At 40.2% G+C, this 25673-nt stretch overlaps 1 protein-coding gene across 1 annotated transcript in view; it reads left to right on the top strand.

The window, feature by feature from the left end:
- CACHD1 (cache domain containing 1) overlaps positions 1-25673 on the top strand; it is a 236150-nt gene that overhangs the window by 190828 nt on the left and 19649 nt on the right. Inside the window, exons 11-18 of the mRNA XM_010840232.1 lie at positions 2974-3123; positions 3754-3877; positions 4678-4795; positions 9740-9908; positions 15732-15874; positions 16586-16767; positions 17663-17773; positions 25461-25583. Coding sequence (XP_010838534.1) covers positions 2974-3123; positions 3754-3877; positions 4678-4795; positions 9740-9908; positions 15732-15874; positions 16586-16767; positions 17663-17773; positions 25461-25583 — 1120 coding nt within the window. The remainder of the gene's footprint in view (positions 1-2973; positions 3124-3753; positions 3878-4677; positions 4796-9739; positions 9909-15731; positions 15875-16585; positions 16768-17662; positions 17774-25460; positions 25584-25673) is intronic.

Raw genomic sequence — 25673 nt, 5'->3', positions numbered from 1 at the left:
TAAACGTGAATGACAATTTATGCATTTTACCAATGTGGCTGAATGCCAGTCAAGTATTTTGTCAGGCAGGGATGGACACATATCTCACCCTCAAGAAGTATTTTAATCAGATAAGAGAAAAATAGATCAATGGAACATGACAATTCTGTGTGAAAGGAATTGAGACAGGTGTAGAGACTGAGTCCTGATCAAGCAGAGCGGATTATGTAGTCAAGTTCAGTTACCATTAGTGGTATCAGGTAGAGTGGGACCCTTCCCAAAATATTCCATCCAGAAGCTACCATGTATGCTTTAAATTAAATTATATGCAAAGCTGATGCTTTCCAAAGTTTAGTCCTTAAGGCCTGTTTTATGACTCCCAAGCAGTGGGTTTCAATTACTATTTATTGATCTGCTGCATTCCCCTACTAGAGTATATCATATTTATCTTTGTATTTTCAGTCCCTGGAATTACTGGGTGATACTTCCTCTAACTCCATGACAAGGGGACCCTGAGTCTAAAGAAACTCATGTTTAGATGGCTCTAATTCAAAATCTCCACAGATTCAAATATCAGTTACTAGACATATTTCTTTTAAAATACAAGTCTATGTACTTGTAGGGAGGGTGTATGGGTATTTCATTAAGTGTAGCAAGAGCTTAGCAGTCTTTATTTGCCACAATGGGATAAAGAGTCTTCTGTCCAAATTGATAATTGAAAAGTAAGACTGCCTTTCTTTTATCAAGCTTGCTCTCAGTATGTCCAGAGGAGAACAGAAATTTGAAGTGAGCATGTGGTCCCCGAGTATTTCTGTTGCACTTTACTGCTCTGTGAAAAAAGACTTTCTTCTTAGACTAAAGCCCAGGGGAATGTGGCATGCAGACTGTGACCTCTGTTTCCTGGCCCTCATAGCGATGCTCCCATCATTTATAACCCCTTTGCCCAGGGATACCTGAGCAAAAATCTCCAAAATGTATTTTTAAAAGCTTCTTAGATAACTATTATTTTTAAATGTTTTAAAATCAATAGATAGCATTCTGAAAATTGACTACTTAAAGAATGCTTTTGAATTTATAATAAATACCCATTGAATAGCTTTTCTTTTTTCTTGTCTTACTGAGATATAATTAACATACAACAGAGCATTTGTTTTAGGTATACAAAATGATGATTTGATGATTTGATATTTGTATATATTGCAAAATACTGCAATAAGTTTACTGTATACCAACCACCTCACGTAGTTATAATTTACTTCTTGTGTTAAGAACTTTTAAGATCTACCCAAAGCAACTTTCAAATGTGCAATACTAATAACTATAACTATAGTCCCTATGGCTGTACATTATATACCCAGAACTTCCTTGTCTTACAGAAGTGTATCCACTTCTTCCTTCCAAGTGATACATTTAATTGGTCTTTGCAGTCACAACAACTCAATAATATTTTGAGTGGACATCAGACACTATTCTCTCTGTAGGAGTCTTCAAGGTGATTTAAATCCCTTTCCTAGGTGGTGATAAAAGAATGGCTTTCTGCCATGCTAGTAGGCGTGAACATGTCATCAAGCGTTATAAGACATAAGAGCAAGATGGAGAGAAACTATCCATCTTTTTGTTCTAAATTTTATTTAGAACCATGTGTTGTTGTTCAGTCGCTAAGTTGTGTCCAACTCTTTGCAACCTCATTAGAACCATGGGATTGTAGAATTGTCAGGGTCCTAGAGATCACTTTGTCTCAGCTCCGCATAGAATGCACAAGGAGATGCATTCAGAGAGGTGGCACGTCTCAGCCAACTCAGTAGTAGAAATGAGAAGAGAGCCCAGTTGTTCTGCTGCTCCAGGCAATGCATTGACCACTGTTCATGCATTCTACTTCTGTAGGTCTTCCTCCCCTTGGCTTTTCTCTTTCCCTATGTATCCTATTGTATGGCCTGTGAGCTAAGAATGGTTTTTATGTTTTTAAAGATTCATTAGAAAAAAAAGAAAAAATATGCACCAGAGGTTAAATAGCTCACAAAACCTAAAATATCTACTATCTGACCATTTATGTAAACGTTTGCAAGCTCTTGGCCCAAGTGACTAGAAATACATTCCCTTAGAACTTTAATGTCTCCTTTAGCTGCTCAGAGTTCTAAGTGGCCAGATCATAAGATTCTGTACCTTTCTATGTTTTATTTTTCTCATTATCTTTCTGGTTTTTTATAGGATTCATTAATAAAATAGAATACCTTATAAGCTTTCCTTTATCCATAATCTCTTTCATTTAACATCCCCTAGAAATGAGTACGGTGAGCTTCCTTGGTGGCTCAGCAGTAAAGAATCCACCTGCAATGCAGGAGACATGGGAGACAGGTTCAATCCCTGGGTTGGGAAGGTCCCCTGGAGAAGGAAATGGCAATCCAGTCCAGTATTCTTGCCCAGAAGCTTCTATGGACAGAGGAGCTTGGTGGGCTACAGTTCATGGAATCAGAACTGAGCCCAGCACAGCACAGAGATTGGTAAGGTTGTTACTGCTATGTCCTTTAAATGGACATGAAGATCAAGTTTCAAAGTTATGTCCAGTATCATATGTATGATATGTATAGGGCACAGTTGGGCTAGAGCCCAGAATGTTAGATTCTTTGTCCAGTGGTCTTGCAAAGTCAGTTGAATCATCCCCACTTTGGAAGTAGAATGATAAATATGTTGCTGATGTTTCGTATGGATCTGGAGTGTCGTATCCTTTTAGGTGAAAAAATAGTGGAAAAGGTACAAATTACCTCCATTTAAGGTAATGAAGATGTCTGAATTCCTAAAGAGTCTATTTCCCTCACACTCATAACTCCTTTATGCTGTCAGCAAAGGCAGTGCTTGGTTACTGTGGCAGACAGGAAACTTCAGAGCAAACTAAGATGCTGTTTGCCGCATTCACAGTGCCTGGAGCACAGCACCAGCCTTTGTTCAATGCCTTCTCTGACATGTTTTGATTTTTTATTTTGTTTTAACCCGCAGGTTTGATAATGACTGTAAGTAAACCCTGTTATTTTGGAAACCTCCTTCTGGGAATCGTAGGTGTGGACGTGAACCTGGCTTACATCCTTGAAGACGTGACGTATTACCAAGACTCCTTGGCTTCCTATACTTTCCTCATAGATGACAAAGGTAATCTACTAAAACTTACATAGCAAAGAACGGTTTCTTTACCATCCTGAAGAAAAGTCATCTGCAGAGATTCTGATACTAACAAAGTAGGAAAATGCTGGTATTTGTAGAAAAAGTGTGACTAGGACTACTTATTTGTCGTAGAGCACCATAACGATGGCAGAATGCATCTGAAGATCGTGCATTTGTTTCTATCTTGTGTTGAGGGGTAGGTGATAGTTACTTATAACCGTCAGGAAATTAGACTTGAGGATTGAATGAAACATAGAAGTGATCCTTTGGATCTTTCTTTGGTCTATATTGTTTTCTTAATACTTACTGACATTAAGGTTTATGTGATAGATTTTATGAAATGAAAACCAAATGGTCAGTACCTCCCAAATATTCTTGATTAGGGAGATGTTCAAGAATTTAAGACATCTTGCTACACTTCCAAAGTTTTATGCAAGAAAACATAAAACAAGTTCAGGTTTTATTGGACTGCTGAGTTACAGACTGAGCAGCTGAGTGTTGAGCAGCCCTCCCAGAATACCCCACATTTCAAATCTACGATGAGCACTTTTATTAGAATCAGTTCTTCCTACAACATGTTTCCCATAGTGTGTGTGTGTGTGTTTTTTCTTATTACAGGGTATACCCTTATGCATCCATCTCTTACCAGGCCATATTTACTCTCAGAACCCCCCCTTCACACTGACATCATTCATTATGAAAATATCCCCAAATTTGAGTTGGTTCGGCAAAATATCCTAAGGTAAGGAAAAGGTGAGGGTCATAATATCTTGTTTTTTTCTCTGAGAATAGGATCCACTGAGGTCAAATATGAGTGTTTAGAATAAGAAATAAAGCAAGTATATAAATTATTTTAATGTTATCAAGAGCATGGTTTTTGATATAAGAATAGTAGCCAAAATTTTGTTTACTTTGTAAAGTAGGTAAGATCTCGTAGAACTGTTATTTGGGGGGAATGTCTTGTAAATCAAATTCTTATGTTCACATTGCCTTTAGTTGTAAAATCAGATATATCTCATCTCATTTTTAAAGATACTCCAGTTATACCAAGTTGGAAATTGTTGGCAAAATAAGAGGTTAAGTTGAGGACCAGCTCTAGAGCATGCCAAAAAATAGCTTGGCAAAGCACTGTCCATTCCAAGTTGACAGCACAATCATATACAACATTTTCTCTTGAAATAAGGAACAGATTGGATTTTTTCCAACCATGATACATTATTTTGGCAGATGGTAACCTATAGAGAAACGGGTCTTTGTGCTCATTGGTTGTAAATTAATGACTGAGTGATTTGAGACAAGTTAGTCTCTGGAAAGAATTAGAATCAGGGGACAGGAGTAGAGAGGAAGGAATGTTTTCAGTACGGAGCTGACATAATGCTTTTACAAAATCAAAAATCTCATATTATCTCTTTCAAAAGTGATGAGCTTCATTGCTTTTCAAAATCAGGAGGTGGTCAGTGACTCACAGCGTCTTCCCTGCCTTTAATTAAGTGCTTCATTTTATCTTTTGCCTGAAGTATTTCATTCTGTTTGCCAATGCAGCCTCCCTCTGGGCAGCCAGATTATCGCAGTCCCTGTGAACTCATCTCTGTCCTGGCACATAAACAAGCTGAGGGAAACTGGAAAGGAGGCCTACAATGTTAGCTATGCCTGGAAGATGGTGAGTGCAAGGAAGCCTCCTTTGCTTCGGGGAGGTGCAGGATGCAACATTCTTCCTCATGCAGAAATTCTAGGGAACTTCAGCCTGGTAATGTTACTAATCTGTTTTAAAATGATTGAAAAAAGAAGAGATTCCATAGAAATGTTATATTTTTTTCCTTTTTTGTTTATAAAACCATTAATTACTCATGAATAAATCAAACCATATTTAAAAAAAAAATAGATAGTGAACTCTGCCCTTTCCCCTCCCGAGTTTGACCTCCCATTTCCCAGAAGTAACCACTTTGATCAATTTCAGGAAACTTATTCTTCACACACAGGCATGTATCTCTATATGTGAAAACACATTCAATGGCTCTGTACTACATTACATAGATCAACCAAATTTCTTCTGAGTCGCACGAATACACATTTAGATTGTATCCAGTTGGAGCAAGGAGATCAAGCCAGTCCATCCTAAAGGAAATCAACCCTGAATATTCATTGGAAGGACTGATGCTGAAGTTCCAATACTTTGGACACCTGATGTGAAGAGCCAACTCATTGGAAAAGACCCTGTTGCTGGGAAAGATTGAAAGCAAAAGAAGACGAGAGCAGTAGAGGATGAGATGGCTAGATAGCATCACTGACTCAATGGACATGAGTTTGAACAAACTCTAGGAGATAGTGAAGGGCAGGGAAGCCCGGTGTGCTACAGTCCATGGGGTCGCAAAGAGTCAGACATGACTGAGCAACTGAACAACAGCAACAGTTTGTTTTTATCATTTTCAACTTAGATTGTGGAAACTGGGCACTGAAAAGGAGATATAGAAGCATGAATGTCCTCCATTGATGCCAAGGAAAAGACAGATTTAGATTAGATTGTGTACTGCTCCCATGTACCACAAGCAGATTGCTAGCCATACCTGTGCTACCCACATTCTTTCACTAGCCTCATTCAGACTCTTAAGCTTCAGCGGACTTCCCTTGTAGTATAGTGGTTAGGAATCCACCTTGCAATGCAGGGAACACGGATTCGATTCGTGGTTGGGAAACTTAGTTCCCACGTGCCACAGGGAAGATCCTGCATGCTGCAGGGTTAATTTTTCACATCAGAAAGAGTGAGCCAGACTCCAGAATTTTGAATTGAAAAATACTTTTATATTTAAAATTGGAGATTGCTTATCTTACAGTATATCCTATTTGAAATAAATATTTTTTTAAAAAGAACACTGAGCCTCAAAGAATCATAGAGAAACAGAATCTGACACACACCACACATCTTACTTAATATTTTTGTCCTTTACTCCCCCTCCCAAGCATAGCATAACAGTGCTATTATGGGGCCCTAAGTACTCTAATTGACCAAAAGAAGAGTAGACTTTGATCTTTTTTTCTATCATTCAGTAATAATCATTAAACTTAAAATACAGTCATACTCGAGATTCCCTTGGACGGCCATTTCTGATGTTATTAATATGTGTTGTCGATCCTAAATGGATCTGTTTATTCACCCCTTTAAGACCTGCTATTGAAGATTGACGGTCACCTGAGAAGGACAAAGAAGAATGATACTTGCTGCCCTCACAGAGCTTCCAGCTTAGCAGTGGATGCACAGTTCAACACCTCCGTGCTGTGTCTACACAGGAATGATAGGAATCGGGAGAAGCCAACATGCCTCTAGACATGACCCTCTTATGATCTTCTTATTTGCTTTTTATAGAATCATAAGGCAACAGCAATTTCTAAAACGGAAATGAAACGAAACAAAATAATAAGACCATTGGAGAAGCTTATGTTTATCAGCCTAATTCTACTGATATTTTGCTGATAATACAGATCTGAAAAAAGTCAATGTCTGTTTCAAAACTCTCTGAGACAGCTCATTTTCAGGAATTTTTTTTCTGTTTAGAATGATTATGCCATCTGCCCTTTATAAACATACAATTTTTAAATAAGGACTAATTGCTTAATTTTTCACATCAGAAAGAGTGAGCCAGACACCAGAATTCTGAATTGAAAAATACTTTTATATTTAAAATTGGAGATTGCTTATCTTACACTATATCCTAATTGAAAGCAATTCAGGTACATCCTGGTAAAAAAATCTGTATTAATATTTGTAGGCATTAAAAGAGATAGAAGGAAATAGAGGCATTTTAAGACCTTCTTTGTATAGTAAATAAACCTAGTATTAACATTTTGGGAAGTATAATCTTTATAAAAACTGTCTTTCTTCCATGGTATTGGCACATTTTGACGACTCTTCTTAGCTGAATGAATATAATCATGTAATCACTTCAGGTAGAAGTGTTAACTTTCTTAGAGTTTTGAAATTGTCAGTTCAGTTCAGTCGCTCAGTTGTGTCCAACTCTTTATGATCCCATGGATTGCAGCACACCAGGCTTCCCTGTCCATCACCAACTCCTGGAGCTTGCTCAAATTCTTGTCCATCAAGTCAGTGATGCCATCCAACCATCTCATCCTCTGTCATCCCCTTCTCCTCCTGTCTTCAATCTTTCCCAGCATCAGAATCTTTTCCAATGAGTCAGTTCTTCACATCAGGTAGCCAGAGTATCAGAGCTTCAGCTTCAGCATCAGTCCTTCCAATGAATTCAGTGTTGATTTCCTTTAGAATTTACTGGTTTGATCTCCTTTCTGTTCAAGGGATTCTGAAGAGTCTTCTCCAACATCAGTTATCAAGAATGTCACTGTTAAGTGAACATTTAAAGTGGTAATAAATAATGAGATTGAAGTTAAAAGGCTTGCCTGATTACCCAGAAATAAGAACAAGAATTTGTAAGCTCTTTCTAGTTACATCAGCAGAAAGGGGGGAGTAAGTACTCTTGTGCTCCGGAGTGAAATGGATTCCTCTACTAAATACAATTTAAGTAGATTTAGTTGATGTTGATAATAATTGGTTAAACTTCTTGGCATCCATAGATATAGCAGATATTGACAGATTATTTCACTGAATTAATTTAAATGTAACATGAGAGATTATGTTAGCAGCATTAAGAGATTACTACTTTGTCACTATGCAACTCAAGTCTGTCTTTGAGCATTGAGGAGGCTGCATGCTGTGCCAGAAGGAAATACTGACTAATATCAGAAGGTATTGCAACATTCCAGTGTTGTACAGGCATGGTTCACTTCAAAACATGAATCCCATGGATAATCAGTGAAAAAAACCACTCCCCACTCATGGAGGCCTCTTCTAGATATGTTATACTAATTCCTTAATGCAAGCAACTACTTTTTCAGCTAAGAACACAATAGCAAGGAGACCTATTTTGAAATCTGTTTTCCTTTCCAGCTAGAAATTATGAAGTGTTGCCTTTAGATGCTTAGGGTAGTTCTTTTTTTTTTCTCTTATATAATTGACCCTTGAAGAGAAAGATAGAATTTTTATCTTACAGAATTGACTTTTTTTCTCTTATAGAATTCTTATAAGAGAATAAGAATTATCCTATAGAATTTCCTTCAGAGGAGGCAATGGCAACCCACTCCAGTACTCTTGCCTGGCAAATCCCATGGACAGAGGAGCCTGGTGGGCTGCAGTCCACGGGGTCGCGAAGAGTTGGACACGACTGAGCGACTTCACTTTTACTTTTCACTTTCATGCATTGGAGAAGGAAATGGCAACCCACTCCAGTGTTCTTGCCTGTAGAATCTCAGGGACAGAGGAGCCTGGTGGGCTGCTGTCTATGGGGTCGCACAGAGTCGGACACGACTGAAGCGACTTAGCAGCAGCATAGAACTTCCTGCAGCACAGGAAGCAAACTCAAAAGATGCTGAGACAGGAAGAGGGCAAATAGTAAACACCACTTCAGAATACTCTGTCACTTTCTAACTTGTTGGGTTGAGGAAGAGGATTAAATTTGCTAATGTAATTGAATATCCTTGGCAGCAGTACTTAAAAGCAATTTCAGGAAGATGCAAATTCCCCTGTGTTTAAAAAGATTCTGCAGCTATCCTCAGAAACCACATATTACACTTAACTCTAACCTGCCTTGTTTAAAAAATTTCTCCTTGATTGTTAACTTATCTTTTGAGTTGCTTTGATTCTGGCCATCTTTTAGTTCTGAATTTGCTGGTTATCACTCTTTTCATTTAAGTACAAACCACCTTTAAAATATATTCTGTTCAGCTCTTAATATAATGAACTTAGAGAAGTTTGACTTGTATTTTTAAGTCAAGGAGCTAGAACTACATAGCTTGACTTGGCCTTTGATTCATGTAGACATTCTTCCCACCAAATTTTATTCAAGCATCCATTTCTAGGAGCAGAATGAATCTGAAAGTACTCCTGTCTCTACATAGGAGCTTAAATTAGGCCAAATTACAACACACTTGCCTTTCCTGGTCTGAAAGGACAAGTCAAGCCAGCTTTGCTAGGAAGTGATAGGGTTTGCACTTTTCATGAGTCTGAGATCCTGGTCACCTCTAACCAAGAGAAAAGAAAGTGTTCATTGGGAATTGAATGAGTAAACCAGATTCTGTACAGGCTGTGTTATATAGATTCATAATTGGCATTTAAAATACTCAATTCTCGGAACACTCATTGCAAAACCAACTGTATATTTTACAACGCATTTCCAACCCAAACAGAAATAAGTGTTGTATTCTTATGCCGTGTTCCAGCTTGTATCCATTAGCTTAAATAAGCAAAAGAGGACTAGGGTTACTGTTTTAGAGAGACTATTTTCTAATCCCTTCATCAACTCCATGATTTTCTGTTACATGCATTAAGTTCCCTCGATCAGAAAGAAAAATAAAAAATAGAAAATGTGATTTTTTTGCCAGAACCATTTTCTATTACCCCATCTTCCTGTCTTTCCTTCACTCCTCACGTATTTTTCTGTGTGGGTTAGAAGCAGAGAGAGCAGAAAGTAATGTTGACCAACTTACTATCTCTCCAGGAACTTTCATTTCTGTATTAATATTTTCTTTGTCAATTTTCCAGGTCCAAGATACTTCCTTCATTCTTTGTATTGTGGTAATACAACCAGAAATACCTGTCAAACAACTGAAGAACCTCAACACTGTCCCCAGCAGCAAGCTGCTGTACCACCGGTTGGACCTCCTGGGCCAGCCTAGTGCTTGCCTCCACTTCAAACAGCTGGCCACTCTGGGTAAACCCTGCGCTTTTCAGTTTCCATTGTCGTCTTCCTGACAGCAGCTCCCCATGAGCATCGATTTGGACTAAGATGCCGAATGCCTTCCCAGGTGGCTAGGTGGTAAAGAATCCATCTGCCAATGCAGGAGATGCAGTTTCAATCCCTGGGTCAGGAAGATCCCCTGGAGGAGGAAATGGCAACCCACTCCAGTATTTTTCCTGGAAAAATTCCATGGACAGAGGATCCTGGTGGACTACAGTCCGTGGGATCTCAAAGAGTTAGACGTGACTGAGCACACTGAATACCTGCAGTGCCCGTGTGGGGAGACAAATGTAAAAACAGTGTGAGGCCTTGCCTTGTCTCTGGTTCTCCATGAGTCACTGAGATGAGGATTTGTGGGTTGGTGACTTATTCAGGATGAACTCTTGGAAGAAACAAGTACAGAAGTGAAGTTAACAGGAGAAGGAAGAAAGGAGAAAGCAAGCCAGAATTTGATTTTAAGTGACGTTCCAGCCTCACCCTGGTCCTGAGGGGGGCTTTGGAGTGTAAATTACACCGCAAAGCTTGCCCTGACTCAGGAAAGGGAGCTGGACTTTCATATTCCTTAGTCACTTTCAGGTTTCTGCTAATGCAGGACAAAGAGGTTTTAGCAGCTCAAAGAATGTCCATCAAACAGAGTGGTAGATATGGCCCACTAGAGGCAGGCACGCAGATAATGAAGATGCAGGCGTACAGCATAGGAGGTGGGAAAATGGTCAAGAGTCCAAGGCTAGCACACCTACATATCTACATAGTGTATGTCTGTACCTATCACAGATCCCTGTCTTCAAAAGCGCTTAGGAAATAGGCAACTAATTCAAAGAAACTAAAAGGGAATTTGCATTTGTCTGTGTCCAGTATTTTACAGCCATCGTCTGAGTTGGCCTATTACAGATGAGGATTTTTGGGCTTATCCAAATATTGAGTTGGCCAAAAAGGTCGTCTGGGTATTTCCATATCATCCTGTGGGAAAAGCTGAATGAACTTTTTGGCCCACCCGATCATAACTTTCCCATAGTAACACAGAAAGAAGCGAGGCTCAGATGTGGTTCATGCTTCTCCCATGCCTGATATACCCCTTTTATTGCATGCTGCCATGTGCCAGATGCATACTAGGCGCCTGTGGTGTATGTTATATGTCACAGTATAAAACAAAAATTTTCTTTTTCACCTTTGAAAATACTTAGAAGTCACCATCCATTCTCCAGTTTCAAAATGAGAACACTTGTGTCCAGGTTTCTCTTTTACAGTCCACCCTACAGAGTTTCTGCCTGGACATGAGATCAACAGAGCAGGCCAGCCTAAGTAGTTTTATCTATGACACACTCATCAGTGTGGACAAGTTAGATGGCCAGAGATGTCTACTTGGATTTACATTTCCTTGTTTGTTATAATTTAGGTTTGAGGGAAAGAGGGTTGCCTTCTGTTTCTATACAAAAGAGTGAGTGAGTGATTGAGTGAAAGTCACTCAGTCGTGTCCAACTCTTTGTGACTCCGTGGATTATACAGTCCATGGACTTCTCCAGGCCAGAATCCTGGAGCGGGTAGCCTTTCTCTTCTCCAGGGGATCTTCCCAACCCAGGAATCGAACCGGGGTCTCCTGCGTTGCCGGTGGATTTTTTACCATCTGAGCTACCAGGGAAGCCCCATACAAAACAGTATGTCCTTTAATTTATATTTTTAAGAACTACTTAAAGAAAAGCTCAGATCTGCGAATTCCCTTAGTCACTATGGGAAACACTGCTGCTGGGGAAAATGAGGTAATAAAAAGAAACTTTGTATTTATTATTTATTTAATCTTTTAAAAAAAATTTTATTGAAGTATAGTTGATTTACAAGGCCAGTCTTTTTAAATTTGGGACAGCAAAGTGCAGCAGTTTTTCTTAATGGAAAAAAAAAGCCCAAGCCTAGATTTTTTATTTCCTTCAGATAATCCCTCATAGCTATACCATCCAATATGGTAGCTAGTAGCCACAGGTGACTATTGAGCACTTAAAATGTGGCTGAACCAAGTTGAGATTTATTGTAAGTATAAAATACATACTTAATTTTTTGTATTGATTACATGTTAAAGTGATAATGTTTGGATATATTGGAGTCTATAAAATACACTAGTAAAATTAACCTGTTTGGTCCTCCTTTTCTTCGTGTGGCTACTAGAAATGTTTATGTCATAATGGGGGATTACATTGTATTTCAGTTGGACGGTCCTGCTCAGTTGGACATTTTCACTCCCAGAAAATGTAGAGCTTTATCAATGCCCATACATTACTTAGGATTAGTGAGCTGCTCTGGGGGCACACGGACAAACCTTATGCCAGTGTCCGACTTCCACTGGGTACTCTTTCCACTGTACACCCCAACTTCATTTTGGCCATAGAACTCCCCCAGGACAATGTGTAGAGAGATCACTGAGGATAGTTTAGTGCTGCTGCTGCTGCTAAGTCACTTCAGTCATGTCTGACTCTGTGTGACCCCATAGACAGCAGCCCACGAGGCTCCCCTGTCCCTGGGATTCTCCAGGCAAGAACACTGGAGTGAGTTGCCATTTCCTTCTCCAATGCATGAAAGTGAAGTCACTCAGTCGTGTCCGACTCTTAGCGCCCCCATGGACTGCAGCCTACTAGGCTCCTCTGTCCCTGGGATTCTCCAGGCAAGAGTACTGGAGTAGGGTGCCATTGCCTTCTCCAATGAAACAGTTGGTAATGAAAGTGAAGCAGGATAATTCAAATATTTTTTAAAAGAAGTGGAAAATAAGGGAAACAATGGCAAATAAGTGATTTTTACCTAATTTCATTGATGATGGGGATTTTGAGGCAAGGTATTAATTTAGGTTGGAGCTCCCTTCCAGAGGTCTGAAGGATGGGGCGTTGTCTTTCTTGGTATACAAAGAGGGACAGAGGAATTTTGAAAGATGACATCATCCTGTGCAGTTGCGTACACAGGTATATATGTAAGAGCTATGTGTCTAGCTCCTAGATGTAAGACTCTAGGCCCTGTATCTTGGTTTTTCCTCTCCTTCTATCCACATCGCTACAAGGAAGGTCCCCTCCCCGAGTTGTCTCTCCTCCCCTTCTGGTCCAACTCTTATCCCTGAGATGTTTTTTATATCATTGTGTTGTCTAATATTGTTGTTTTCCTTTTTTTTTTTCCTTTATTCTTATCTCTGCAATTGGGTCCTAGATTCTTTGAGTTTCGGGACAGTCTCTCTGGCACACCCTGCACAGAAGGCCCCCCGAGCATATACACATGAACTCATTGCTAGGCAACTGAACCTTTTTTTAGCCACAGGCTTTCTTTTCCTTGATATGGATACAATAATTACTCCCAAGCTATACCATGATGATATGAGAGTTAAAGGAGACGCAGCAATACTGGAAGCATTGTGTTCTGGTAAAGGAAGACTGCAGTTCTGACCCATCCTGCTCAGTTCAACCAAAAATCCTGGATGGAACCTTTTTTAAATTTTTTGAAAATTGTCAGAGAACTAACCTAATTGGTAGTGGACCAAAGTCCAGGAGCTTATAAGAACCCAGAGAAGAAAGCTGTCATCTAAAACTGGTTTTACTGTACTCATATTTATCAACCCGGAAGAGGGACTTCCCTGGAGGTCCAGTGATTAAAACTCTGTGCTTCCAATGCAAGGGGCTCCTGTTCAATCCCTGGTCAAGGAACTAAGATCTTAAATCCGTGTGGTGTAGCCAAAATGCAATAATAATAATAATCAATCCAGAAGAAACAACTGTGAAATTGTGCTTTAGGTAGCTTCTTTGGGCTAGGGAGAGCGACAGAAATAAAATCCAAGGTCCTCAAAATGTGGAGACTTACAAGTGAAACTGCTCCCTTCTGCCCTCCACCTTCCCCCACACACATACCTGCTTTTAGCAGAAGTCACAGAGGACTATATATTCAGGGTAAGAATGAATTGGAACTAAGTCAGCCCTTGACGTGAGATTCCTGTCTTCTGAGTTGTCTAAGGAATCTCGAGTGTTAGCTCATCATAGACTAGCTGGATACCGTAGTCTCCCAGTGTAGCACTTGGGTCATTATCCTGTCTCATTGGAAGAGTTTCCACCTCCCCATCCTGCCTCATCTTGGGGTTGGCACAGCAATACTTTGTGGAGGAAGATATTCCCATCCTGTTGAGCCTTAGCATTTGCTACAAAAATTGTTTGTAAGCCCAGCATCCAGTGACAGAAAACCAGGCCACAAGGAAATGAGACACTGTGAGTGAGAACTGACAAAGGAATAGAAAAGCACCCACATATTTAAACGAGATAAGACATGTGATAGTGCTTTCTAATACTTTTAAAAATATACAGTTGAGTAAAATTTCAGAAACAAAGATGTAGTGTTTTTATTTCATAATGGAATTCATTGCAAGGATTTCTGTCCTAATAATACTGGGTTTTTCCTCTTAAGTAAGACCAACAATTAACTACTTCATTTTCATAGACTTTGTTTATGCTATGTTTAGAGAATATGCTATGTGAGAATAATTTTTTTAGTTGAGTCTTGTATTGACTCCACTTTTATTCCATTTTTTCTTATTCCTTGATAATCATACTAATATGAACAGTAAGAGTCAAAACTTACAGAGACACATGACTTGTGCAAGGACTGTTCTAAATGCTTTACATTTATTAAATCATTTTCTTTGTGTATATTAACATATAATTTTCACCTTAACTCTGTAGGATCGGCACTGCTATTTCCCCCACATTGCAGATGATAAAAACATCACATGTATTCTAACTTGTCCAACAGTCACACAGGCTTCCCAGGAAGTACAGTGGTAAAGAATCCACCTTCCATTGCAGGAGATGCAAGAGACATGGGTTCAATCCCTGCATCAGAAAGATCCCTTGGAGTAGGAAATGGCAACCCACTCCAGTATTCTTGCCTGGAAAATTCCATGGACAGAGGAGCCTGGCAGGCTATATAGTCCATGGGATTGCAAAGAGTTGGACTGAGTGACCGAGCATGCCACACATCACACAACCAGGAAATGGTGGAGCCCAGGTCCAACCCAGTCTGACTTTATGTCATGTGCTACCTCCTTGGTCCCAATAAGTGTAAGATGTTCTATGTGGATCTAAGGTATGTTGGGGCTTACCTCGTAGCTCAGCTGCTGAAGAATTCACCTGCAATGCGGGAGACCTGGGTTCAATCCCTGGGTTGGTAAGATCCCCACTCCAGTATTCTGGCCTGGAGAATTCCATGGACTGTATAGTCCATGGGGTTGCAGAGAGTCAGTATGTTGAACAGTTACATTCTCAACTCTTGTGTCTCTTCAGGTTTCAGTTCAGTTTAGTCGCTCAGTCGTGTCCGACTCTTTGCGACCCCATGAATCACAGCACACCAGGCCTCCCTGTCCATCACCAACTCCCGGAGTTCACCCAAACTCATGTCCATCGAGTCAGTGATGCCATCCAACCATCTCATCCTCTGTCATCCCCTTCTCCTCTGGCCCCGAATCCCTCCCAGCATCAGAGTCTTTTCCAATGAGTCAACTCTTCGTATGAGGTGGCCAAAGTACTGGAGTTTCAGCTTTAGCATCAGTCCTTCCAGTAAACACCCAGGACTGATCTTTAGAATCCAGGACTGTAAGCTCCCTGCAGGGAGAGAATCTGACTTTTGTCCTTCACAGCTCCTTCTAGCGTGGAGTTCTTTGCTTTCCTTAGGAGTGACTCTAAGCCCCTACAGCTGACAGATGGGCAGAGCCTTAGCCAGGCTTTTGTTTGAGCCTGAGGTGCAGGCCCCATGTTCTCAGGCCTGCTTTGTTTGCTTCTCTTTCAGAAAGTCCAACCGTTATGCTGTCTGCTGGCAGCTTTTCCTCCCCCTACGAGCACCTCAGCCAGCCAGAGACAAAGCGCATGGTGGAGCACTACACAGCCTATCTCAGCGACAACACCCGCCTCATTGCCAACCCGGGGCTCAAAGTGAGTGCTGTCCTGGGGCCCGCATTTCTGCTATTCCCCTCCGCAAGCCCGGAAGGGGTTGCTGCAGTGAACCTTTGAAGTGGGAAGCCGGCCTCTGGATCTGTGCCTCTCAGCTGGAGAGCCAGAAAGACAGAGTGTGAGGCCCAGGGGAGGCTGGCCGGCGAGGACCCTTCTGATGGATTAAGAAGCCCTGTGGGCCAGATGCAGAATATCTTTCAGGCTTTAGATGCAGTAGAGGCTTTCTAGGTAGGCGGGGTAGGAGTTAGAGACCAGAGAAACTTTCCCAGCCCCATTTTTCCCAGGGGGATGAAGTAAAGTGCCCCTACTGTCGGTTGAGATAAATATGATGAAGTTTAAGGAGCAGAGGTTTAGGGGATGTGTGTGTGTGTGTGTGTGTGTGTGTGTGTGTGTGTTTACGTGCGCCTGTGTGTGTATTTAATTATTTAATGCTGCACTATATGTTCTTTCCTCATAAATGCAAGAAAGCCTAAGTAGGATGAACAACTGAGTAAGTCACACGTCCACTGGCTATATTTCAGGAAGCTTTTGTTTTCACCAAGTTTGGCTGTATCCATCTGCTGTGGAAAGATTTTTAAGAAGTAATTGGGCTTGGCTTCTCTGCAAGAGAGCTTTGGGAAGCTCTGCCAGCAGGCCATTCTCTTTTCATGTGAGTCTTAAAGGATCCCCGCTATGTCTTCCTTTGTTTCCCAGTTCTCTGTCAGAAATGAAGTAATGGCTACCAGCCACGTCACAGATGAATGGATGACACAAATGGAAATGAGTAGCCTGAACACTTACATTGTCCGCCGTTACATAGCAACACCCAATGGCGTCCTCAGAATTTATCCTGGCTCCCTCATGGACAAAGCATTTGATCCCACTAGGAGACAATGGTGAGTTTTAGGGGCTTCCATTATCAAAGGTTCTCCCCCAGTCCTGGAGAGACATGATAAGTACACACAGTAAAGCAACTTCTGGCAGTCATATTTAAAGAAGATACTTTTCATGGCAGTGGAAATATGTTTTTGTATTGTTTTTTAAACATAGTGTGAACAGCAGCTTTGTGGGCTTCCTCTGTCTACAATGCTTTTATCTCTTTACTGAGCTGTTGAGACTGAAATGCTTTATACTTGGCCTTTTCAGTTCCTAGTGGTTTGATTCCCACCTTATATGCAGTGTGTCCACAATGAATATACTTACTGTCATTGCATATGATCATGGTGTCAAATTACAGCTCATATATGACCTACGAAAAATGACATAAAAACTGAAAAATACTTTTTTACTTCAAGGATTTATTTTTACTCTGATTTTCAAATGCAAAAGCTGGTCAGGTAGTATAGCAAGGGGCAACCTGGGCATAAAAACAGGGTTTCTCTTCTTGAGCTGCTTAGCAGCTGGGTTACTCGAGAGTTGGCTCATCTTTTTTACTGCCTGTTCTCCCGCCCTTCCCAATCCAGGGCTCATTTGTATGTGCCCAGTTGTGTTTGCCCCTACCTGATTTATTCATCTTTGGTTTTGCCTCGAAAACATCTATATTTTTAAAAGCTTATTAAAATCTCACATATATACTGAGTTCAGTATCTTTTCAAAAGAGAATTCCATATTTTTATTGACCCCTTGTTGTTGATGCTGTAGTCAGATATAAAGGGTGGGAATCCTTTTGAACTTAAATGTAACATAAGCACAGTTTACAATATTTTTTTAGGTTGCAAGCTCACTTTTCTTTGAAATGTGCAAAGTTGTTGTTCGTACACTAAAGTAAGGACTTTCTTTGGTCTCCATCAGGTATCTCCATGCAGTAGCTAATCCAGGTTTGATTTCCTTAACTGGCCCTTACTTAGACGTTGGAGGAGCTGGCTATGTAGTGACTATCAGTCATACAATTCATTCATCCAGGTAATATTTCTTTATTTTTAATAAAGGAAAGGATAATTCCTTTCCCAATGTTGTATTGGTTCCTGCTGGACAGCAACGTGAATCAGCTATATATATATATTTCCCCTTCCCTCTCGAGCCTCCCTCCCGTCTCACATCTCTGAGTCATAACAGAGCACTGAGCCGAGCTCCCTGTGTTACACAGTAGCTTCCCACTAGCTGTCTATTTTCCATCTGGTACTGTGTATATGTCAGCGGTGCTGTCTCAATTCATCCACCCTCTCCTTCCCCCACCAGGTAATAGTTCAACTAATATTTACTCATTTCTTGAAAACATTAAGGATATTTTGAAAATCTGAATAGACTAGTAGATAGCAAGGAGTAGTAGCAAAGGTATGACATTTGATATGGGCAAGCTGGGATTTGAGTATCTTCTCTGTGTTGTCTTGGTTTTCCTAAACTTCCTGATGTCTGTAAAATGGGGATAATGCTTACCTTACAAGGCCATCATGTGATTGAGTCAATAAAAGGCACTTAACCCTGTTAGTAGCCATGAGGGTGCTTATGAAGAAGAAAAACAGAGATGTTAGATTCAGTAAAGCAGTTCCTGAAAATGCCAGTCTTAAACCAATCAAAGAAATTGACAGTTATTATTATCAGAGAGTGTTTTCCCGAACAAAGAGTACTGCTAGTGAAGGAAAAAATGTATCAAGACAAAATTCTTCCCTCTTGTATTTGAGTTTCTTTAGAATTATATATGGCACCCCACTCCAGTAATCTTGCCTGGAAAATCCCATGGACAGAGGAGCCTGGTAGGCTACAGTCCATGGTGTCGCAAAGAGTCGGACTCGACTGATCGACTTCACTTTCACTTTTCACTTTCATGCATTGGAAAAGGAAATGGCAACCCACTCCAGTGTTCTTGCCTGAAGAATCCCAGGGACAGGAGTCTGGTGGGCTGCTGTCTATGGGGTCACACAGGGTTGGATACGACTGAAGTGACTTAGCAGCAGCAGCGGTAGAATTATATAGGAATTTGTTGTTGTTATGATGGTTCTGTTGCTGTTCTTACTTTGTCATTGCACTCTCTTGAGAAATGAATGGCATTTTGAAAACTGATTTTTCCAAGAATGCTATAAAATGTCAGTATCACTGTAAATATATTTAGGGTGCTTTATATTTCAGGTTTTTGAGGTTTCAGTATTTAAGCTACAAATGTCAGTGAAATGTTAGATAAGGAGGAAAGTCAAACACATTGTTTTAATCCCTTCATTGTACAAATCACTGTTTTTTCCCTTAGCAACCAATAGAGACTATATCTTGACTGGTATCTGTAATGATGCCTTAAAATTTATGGGAGACAGATTTTCTTGCTAACTTTATGCTTTTCACTGGTGCTCATTATATATCAAATGATTGACATCAGTAGAATTATTCTAATGCTAGTTCATTGGGAACAAGAATTGGGAAGCAGTGCTGTGTGGAATTTCAATAGCGTGACCTGTGTCTCCATGGTAAGCAGGGCCCTGTTGCCAGCCAGATATTGATTTCTTTTCAGGGCATGATATCTATTTGGCTTCATCACATATGAACAAGCGAACATTCTCTTAGAACAAATCTTTTCAATGTTTTTAGTAACAGACCATCTATAAGACATATACCTACTGTTGTCTGAATAGTGAGACTTATCTTTTCTCTCATATATTCTAGTCAATTGAGAAAAAGTAAACAAAGGTGTTTTCTTTGAGGGGACAGCAGTCACCTTGATCTTTGATGACAAGGACATGGGCTGGAATCGGGCTCTTAAAGGTGATGCTTGGAGCAGGGAGAGGATGCCTACCTGTGTGTCTTACTTATTCCTTGACTTAATCCTTGATCTGGCTTCTCCCACCTGCCACTCATTATCAAGAACCATTAACTTTTCCTCCTACACAGTATTGTTTTGCTGTAGGGGAGGCAGGGGGATCACAGAGAGGTGCAGATTTTTATGCTCGTATACTTGTTTTTGTCAGAATTTGAGTGGGTGGAAGAATTTCTCATTTATTTATAAATATTTATCATGTCATCCCAAATGAAGCATGATGGAAATAGGATGGACTTTCAAGTTGCAAAATATCTTGGGTTCAGTTCCCTTATTTGGTTATTGTTTATGACTCAGACAGTAAAAGAATCTGCCTGCAATGCAGGAACCCCAGGTTTGATCCCTGAGTCAGGAAAATCCACTGGAGAAAGGAATGGCTATCCACTCCAGTATTCTTGCCTGGAGAATTCCATGGACAGAGAGCCTGGTTGGCTACAGTCTATGAGGTCCCAAAGAATCAGACACAACTGAGCAACTAACACTGATAGTGTATTTAGACTACACAAGTTTAGCTATTTAAGTTTAACAAGAGTTAAAAAACCTGTCCATCACTCTCTCAATGAGAGTGTATTCCAGGAATAAGTATCTGCTCACGTCTTGATCAATATGCAGTCCCATGGACTTGATTGTTTGAACATTTTCCTTAGGTGAGCATGTTTTTATTATTTAAAACCTTCTGTTTTGTTCACTGTATAACTTAGAATGCAAGTCAACTACTGCTTCTGGTTTTCAACCAAGGCAACTGCAGCTTTAATGGGTATGTTCATAGGTGGGCTCTGCAAAGGGACTTCTTCCAAATGAGTACCAGTGACTTTGATCTCACATGCCAACTTGAGAACCTGCCCTCTCCCGAAGATGGATTCTACTCTGTAAAAGCAGATTTGCCATTTACTGTCTGTATGACCATTAACAAGTTCCTTTTTTGCCTTGGTTTCCTCACTTATGAAAGAAGGGTATTAGGACCTACCTCAAGTGATGATTTAAAGATTATTTTAAGTAATATACATGAGTCTCCAAGAACACTGCATGGCGCATGGTAAGGGCCCAGTTCAGTTCAGTTCAGTCGCTCAGTCGTGTCCAACTCTTTGCGACCCCATGAATCACAGCACTGGTTGGACCTCCTTGTAGTCCAAGGGAAAGTCTGACACTGTTTCCACTGTTTCCCCATCTATTTCCCATGAAGTGATGGGACCGGATGCCATGATCTTCGTTTTCTGAATGTTGAGCTTTAAGCCAACTTTTTCACTCTCCTCTTTCACTTTCATCAAGAGGCTTTTTAGTTCCTCTTCACTTTCTGCCATAGGGTGGTGTCATCTGCATATCTGAGGTTATTGCTGTTTCTCCCGGCAATCTTGATTCCAGCTTGTGCTTCTTCCAGCCCAGCGTTTCTCATGATGTACTCTGCATATAAGTTAAGGGCTCAATAAATGTTAAATGTTTGTATTAGTATTATATTCCATGATTCTCTGAGCCTCGTGTGTGAAACAGAGGTAGCGATGCCTGGACTGAACTGAAGAAGTGAAAATTATAGATAATGTATGTAAAATGCTTGCCAGTGTCAAATCCTCAATAAATGGTAGTTACTTTTATTATTACGCTATTCATGCTTTTAAGTTTCTGGCATTTTAATGGGTCAGAAGAGAGAAGTTAAGCTAATGTTCAACTTGTCGTGAAGCATTCTAATTCTCCCTTGGTTTTCAAATGCAGTTGGGTTGCACTCTTGAGGACAGGTTTTTCAGTGCTCACTTATCAATTACACAGCTATAGCAACTGTCCTCTGATTCTTTCATCAGCATTGTTAGTGGCCTGAGAATCTAGGTGTTCACTGTTTGGAGGAAGATAGTGTGATAGAGATGACGAAGTACAGTCAGTGATTAAGGAACTGGTCAGACAAGCCTTTGGCAGTGAAAATCTCACCGGAGCGCTGCAAAGCATGCAATGTTGTGCTGAGAAATGTAGGCTTGGTTTCATTTTCCTGTGGTAGTCTTTACGAGTTGCTATGGTAACCATGGACATTTTTCAAATGCAGGTGAAAATATGAATGCTAGACTTCCATGGGCAACGTATATGCTTTTACTTCAGTGTGTTTATCACATGTGGGAGCAGATGGCAGTCATGCAAGGGAATTTTAGAAACCAAATCAACTTGTCCCCAAAAACCTGAATTGTATTTTTTAACTAAGGCAGCTATAGTACTATAGAAAGAACCAGATTTTGTACTGGTTTCTAAGCCATAAGTAAAAAGTGATCGATAACCATTCTAAACCTAATTTTTCATTTATAAAATAGGAATTATAATTCCTTTCCGATGTCTTCAAAGGAAATTAAATAAATGGTTTAAAATTGCTTGGAAACTTTTGAATGCCATGCAGATCTAAGGAGGCAGAAAATCTATTGGTTAGGAATATACAGCCTTTCCGGGTGGCACTAGTGGTAAAGAATCCACCTGCAGGAGACATATGAGATGCCAGTTCAGTCCCTGGGTCAGGAAGATCCTCTAGAGGAGGGCATGGCCACCCACTCCGATATTCTTGCCTGGAGAATCCCCATGGACAGAGAAGCCTGGTAGGCTACAGACCATAGGGTCTCAAGGACTTGGACGTGACTGAAACGGTTTAGCATACGGCACATATGCTTTGAAGTTAAAGGCACTGAGTTTGAATTCAGGCTTCCACTAGTTATTCACTATGTGACCTCAACCAAACACTGAATCTCCCCAAGCTTTGGTTTTCTGGAAGTACTGCCTCACAAGCTTTCTGTGAGAAATCACTGAAGTGATGTATTCAGATGCCTACCAGAATGCCTATCAATTGTGAACATTCAGTAAATGGAAGCCATTACTGTCATCATAATGATGACTATTATGCAGACTCATCTGTCTTTCCTGAATAAGCCAGAGGGGTTTAGACTCCTTTTGACTAGTACTTCAGCAAAATATTGTTTTCTACAGTGTACAAATCCTGTAAGGATTTTGTAACTGTAATTGAATTTTGAACTGTTCCCACGGTAGAATTTAAGTTACTTAAGTAATAATAGGGGCTCTTTCTGAGGCAGTAGCCTCTCAAAGACAATCCCACAACATGGTCTTCTCCCATCCCATGCCCAAAATAGCTCTGATAGGAAAGTTCTGATAGAAGTTTATTTATAGCTGTGATGGGTCTTCGTTGCTTTGCAGGGTTTTTTTTTCTAGTTGTGGTGAGCAGAAACAACTATTTATTGCAGTGTACAAGCTTCTCATTGCTGTGGCTCCTCTTGTTCCAGACCATGGGCTCTAGGGTGCACAGGCTTCAGTGGTTCCGGCTCTCAGGCTCTAGAGCACAGGTTTCGTTATTCTGTGGCATGGCGATCTTTCCAGCCCAGGGATCCAACCTGTATCTCCTGCACTGTCAAGCAGATTCTTTACCACTGAGCCACCAGAAAAACCTCAGAAATCTGTTTTTTTTTAATATTTATTTATTTGTCTGCACTAGCTCTTTGTTGCAGCACATGAACTCGTAGCTGTGACATATGGATTCTAGTTCCCCTGAGCAGGGATCAAACCCAGGCCCCCTTCATTGGAAGCACAGAGTCTCAGCCATTGGACCATCAGGGAAGTTCCTGATGGAAATTTCATTGCAGATCTTGGTGCCTTTTTCTAGTTTTGTTTTGTTTGTTTCAACAGGAATGAGGGGTCAGTGGTGAGGGTTGGGTTAATAAGTTGGGATTAATGTTGACAGTAACCAGTTGTCTCTATGGCAAAGCTAATTTCACTATGAAGTTTTGATTTTCCAGAAGAGGATTTTACTTTGGGAAGTTTCTTCTGAGCTTCAGCATCGTTTTTCTTTTGGTATTTTTCTTAACGAAGAAATTAGGCAGGCAAATAATGGTAATGATGGGCACTTAAAACATCGCATGTGGAATAAACTTCAAATTTTTAACCGGTATAGGAATATTGGAGTTCACTGGTTAAGTTAACCCAAGATCCTTCGACTACCCATGAACATAAACTAAGAAGAACTTCAGTTCCAATGAGATGCTTATGCTTCTGATATATTTAGCAATTTCTCGGAAAGAATAAAATGTTTACTCTCCATGTAGGCCTGAGCTTAAAGCCATGTTTGGTTTTCTTTTAAGTAACTTTTCCTTATTAGGTATTTTCAGTATATTAAGCAGCTTGCTAAGCGCTATAAACACAGTCTCCCATTTAATCCCAGTAACAGCACTTTGACGTAGATACTATCATTAACCCCGTTTTCAGACATGAAAGCTGAGCCTTAGAAAGGTTAAGTAGCATCCCAGTAGCCAAATAGATGGAAACCAACAAGACCAGGGTTTGAGAGCTAAAAGGCTAGCAAGCATAAGTTGTCCTCCTCAACTTCTTCTATGTTTGCTCCTACTTTTGTGAGAAACATTTTTGAGTGGAGACAGTACTGGCCTATGAACCAGGAGAGTCTTGTTCTAGAATATGAGCTGGTTTTGAGTAGAGCCAACCCTATAGTGTTATAGGAAGAAAGCAAAACATTGGTTTTACTAAATTTTGTATGACCTAAACTAGTTAACCATTGAGATCTCTATTAAATGAGGTGTATAGATTAACTATAGATTTAGTTATTAACTATAGATTTTTTTCATTATCTATGAAATGAAGGAAATAATGACGTCACTCAAGCTTTTTGTCTAAAGGTTCCTTTTGAAGACTGTTGGTTGCCAAGGGGGAGGCATTTGGGGAGGGAAGGGAGTGGGAGGTTGGGGTTAGCAGATGCAAGCTTTTATATATAGAATGAATAAATAACAATGTCCTACTATAGTACAGAGAACTATATTTCATATCCTCTGATAAGCCATAAAATGGAACAGAATATTTTTAAATGTATATGTATAACAATCACTTTGCTAAACAGTTGAAATTAATATATTATAAATCAATTATATCTCAATTTTTTAAAAATTTAAGGAAAAAAAGGTTTCTTGTTGGAAGGAACCCTGAGAGCCACGTATTAAACCTCCCACCAGATACCTATCTCCCCCACCCCCTTATTCTTGACAAAGAATAATCCCACCATTGTCTGAACATCTATAGTTCAGTTCAGTCACTCAGTCGTGTCCGACTCTTTGCGACCCCATGGAATGCAGCACACCAGACTTCCCTGTCCCATCACCAGCTCCCAGAACTTGCTCAAACTCATATCCATTGAATCAGTGATGCCATCCAATCATCTCTTCCTCTGTCATCCCCTTCTCCTCCTGCCTTCCATCTCCCAGCATCAGTGTCTGTTCCAATGAATCAGTTCCTCTTATCAGGTGGCCAAAGTATTGGACTTTCAGCTTCAACAGAAGTCCTTCCAATGAATATTTGGGACTGATTTCCTTTAGGATTGACTGGTTGGATCTCCTTGCAGTCCAAGGGACTCTCAAGAGGCTTCTTCAACACCACAGCTCAAAAGCATCAATTCTTCAGCTCTCAGCTTTCTTTATAGTCCAACTTTCACATCCATACATGACTACTGGAAAAACCATAACTTTGACTAGATGACCTTTGCCTGCAAAGTAATATCTTTTCTTTTTAATATGCTGTCTAGGTTGGTCATAGCTTTTCTTCCAATAATTATGACTAGCCATATTCTACAACTGACCTGTGTTTTGGGCTAGTCTTATTCAGGAATTCTTACCTTTAATCTTAAATTTTTCTCGTATCAAATCTCCATGTTAAGCTAAGTTAGTCATTTAGTTAATTGTTTCTCCAAAGGTAGAAATTGTGGAGAACAGTGGGCATGTGTTTCTGAAACCATACAATGTCCTATGATTGAATATAATTTTTGCCTTTAAATAAGACACACCTCTTATTCTTATTGATCTCTTTTACCTGAAGTACACAGCTGTCTTCCGGACATACTGTGGCTGTGATGGGCATTGATTTCACGCTTAGATACTTCTACAAGGTTCTAATGGACTTGTTACCAGTTTGTAACCAAGATGGTGGCAATAAAATAAGGTAAGCCCTTCAGAGACTGTGTATCCTAACTAGCTGCATAATACAAAGACAAGGATGTCTAGTGGAATGCCAGACACCTTGTCATAGCAC

This window comes from Bison bison, unplaced genomic scaffold, assembly GCF_000754665.1.
Source record: "Bison bison bison isolate TAMUID 2011002044 unplaced genomic scaffold, Bison_UMD1.0 scf7180017846569, whole genome shotgun sequence".
Lineage (NCBI taxonomy): Eukaryota > Metazoa > Chordata > Mammalia > Artiodactyla > Bovidae > Bison > Bison bison.
Note: the sequence above shows the minus strand (reverse complement) of the source record. Positions and strands in the feature narration are given on the sequence as shown.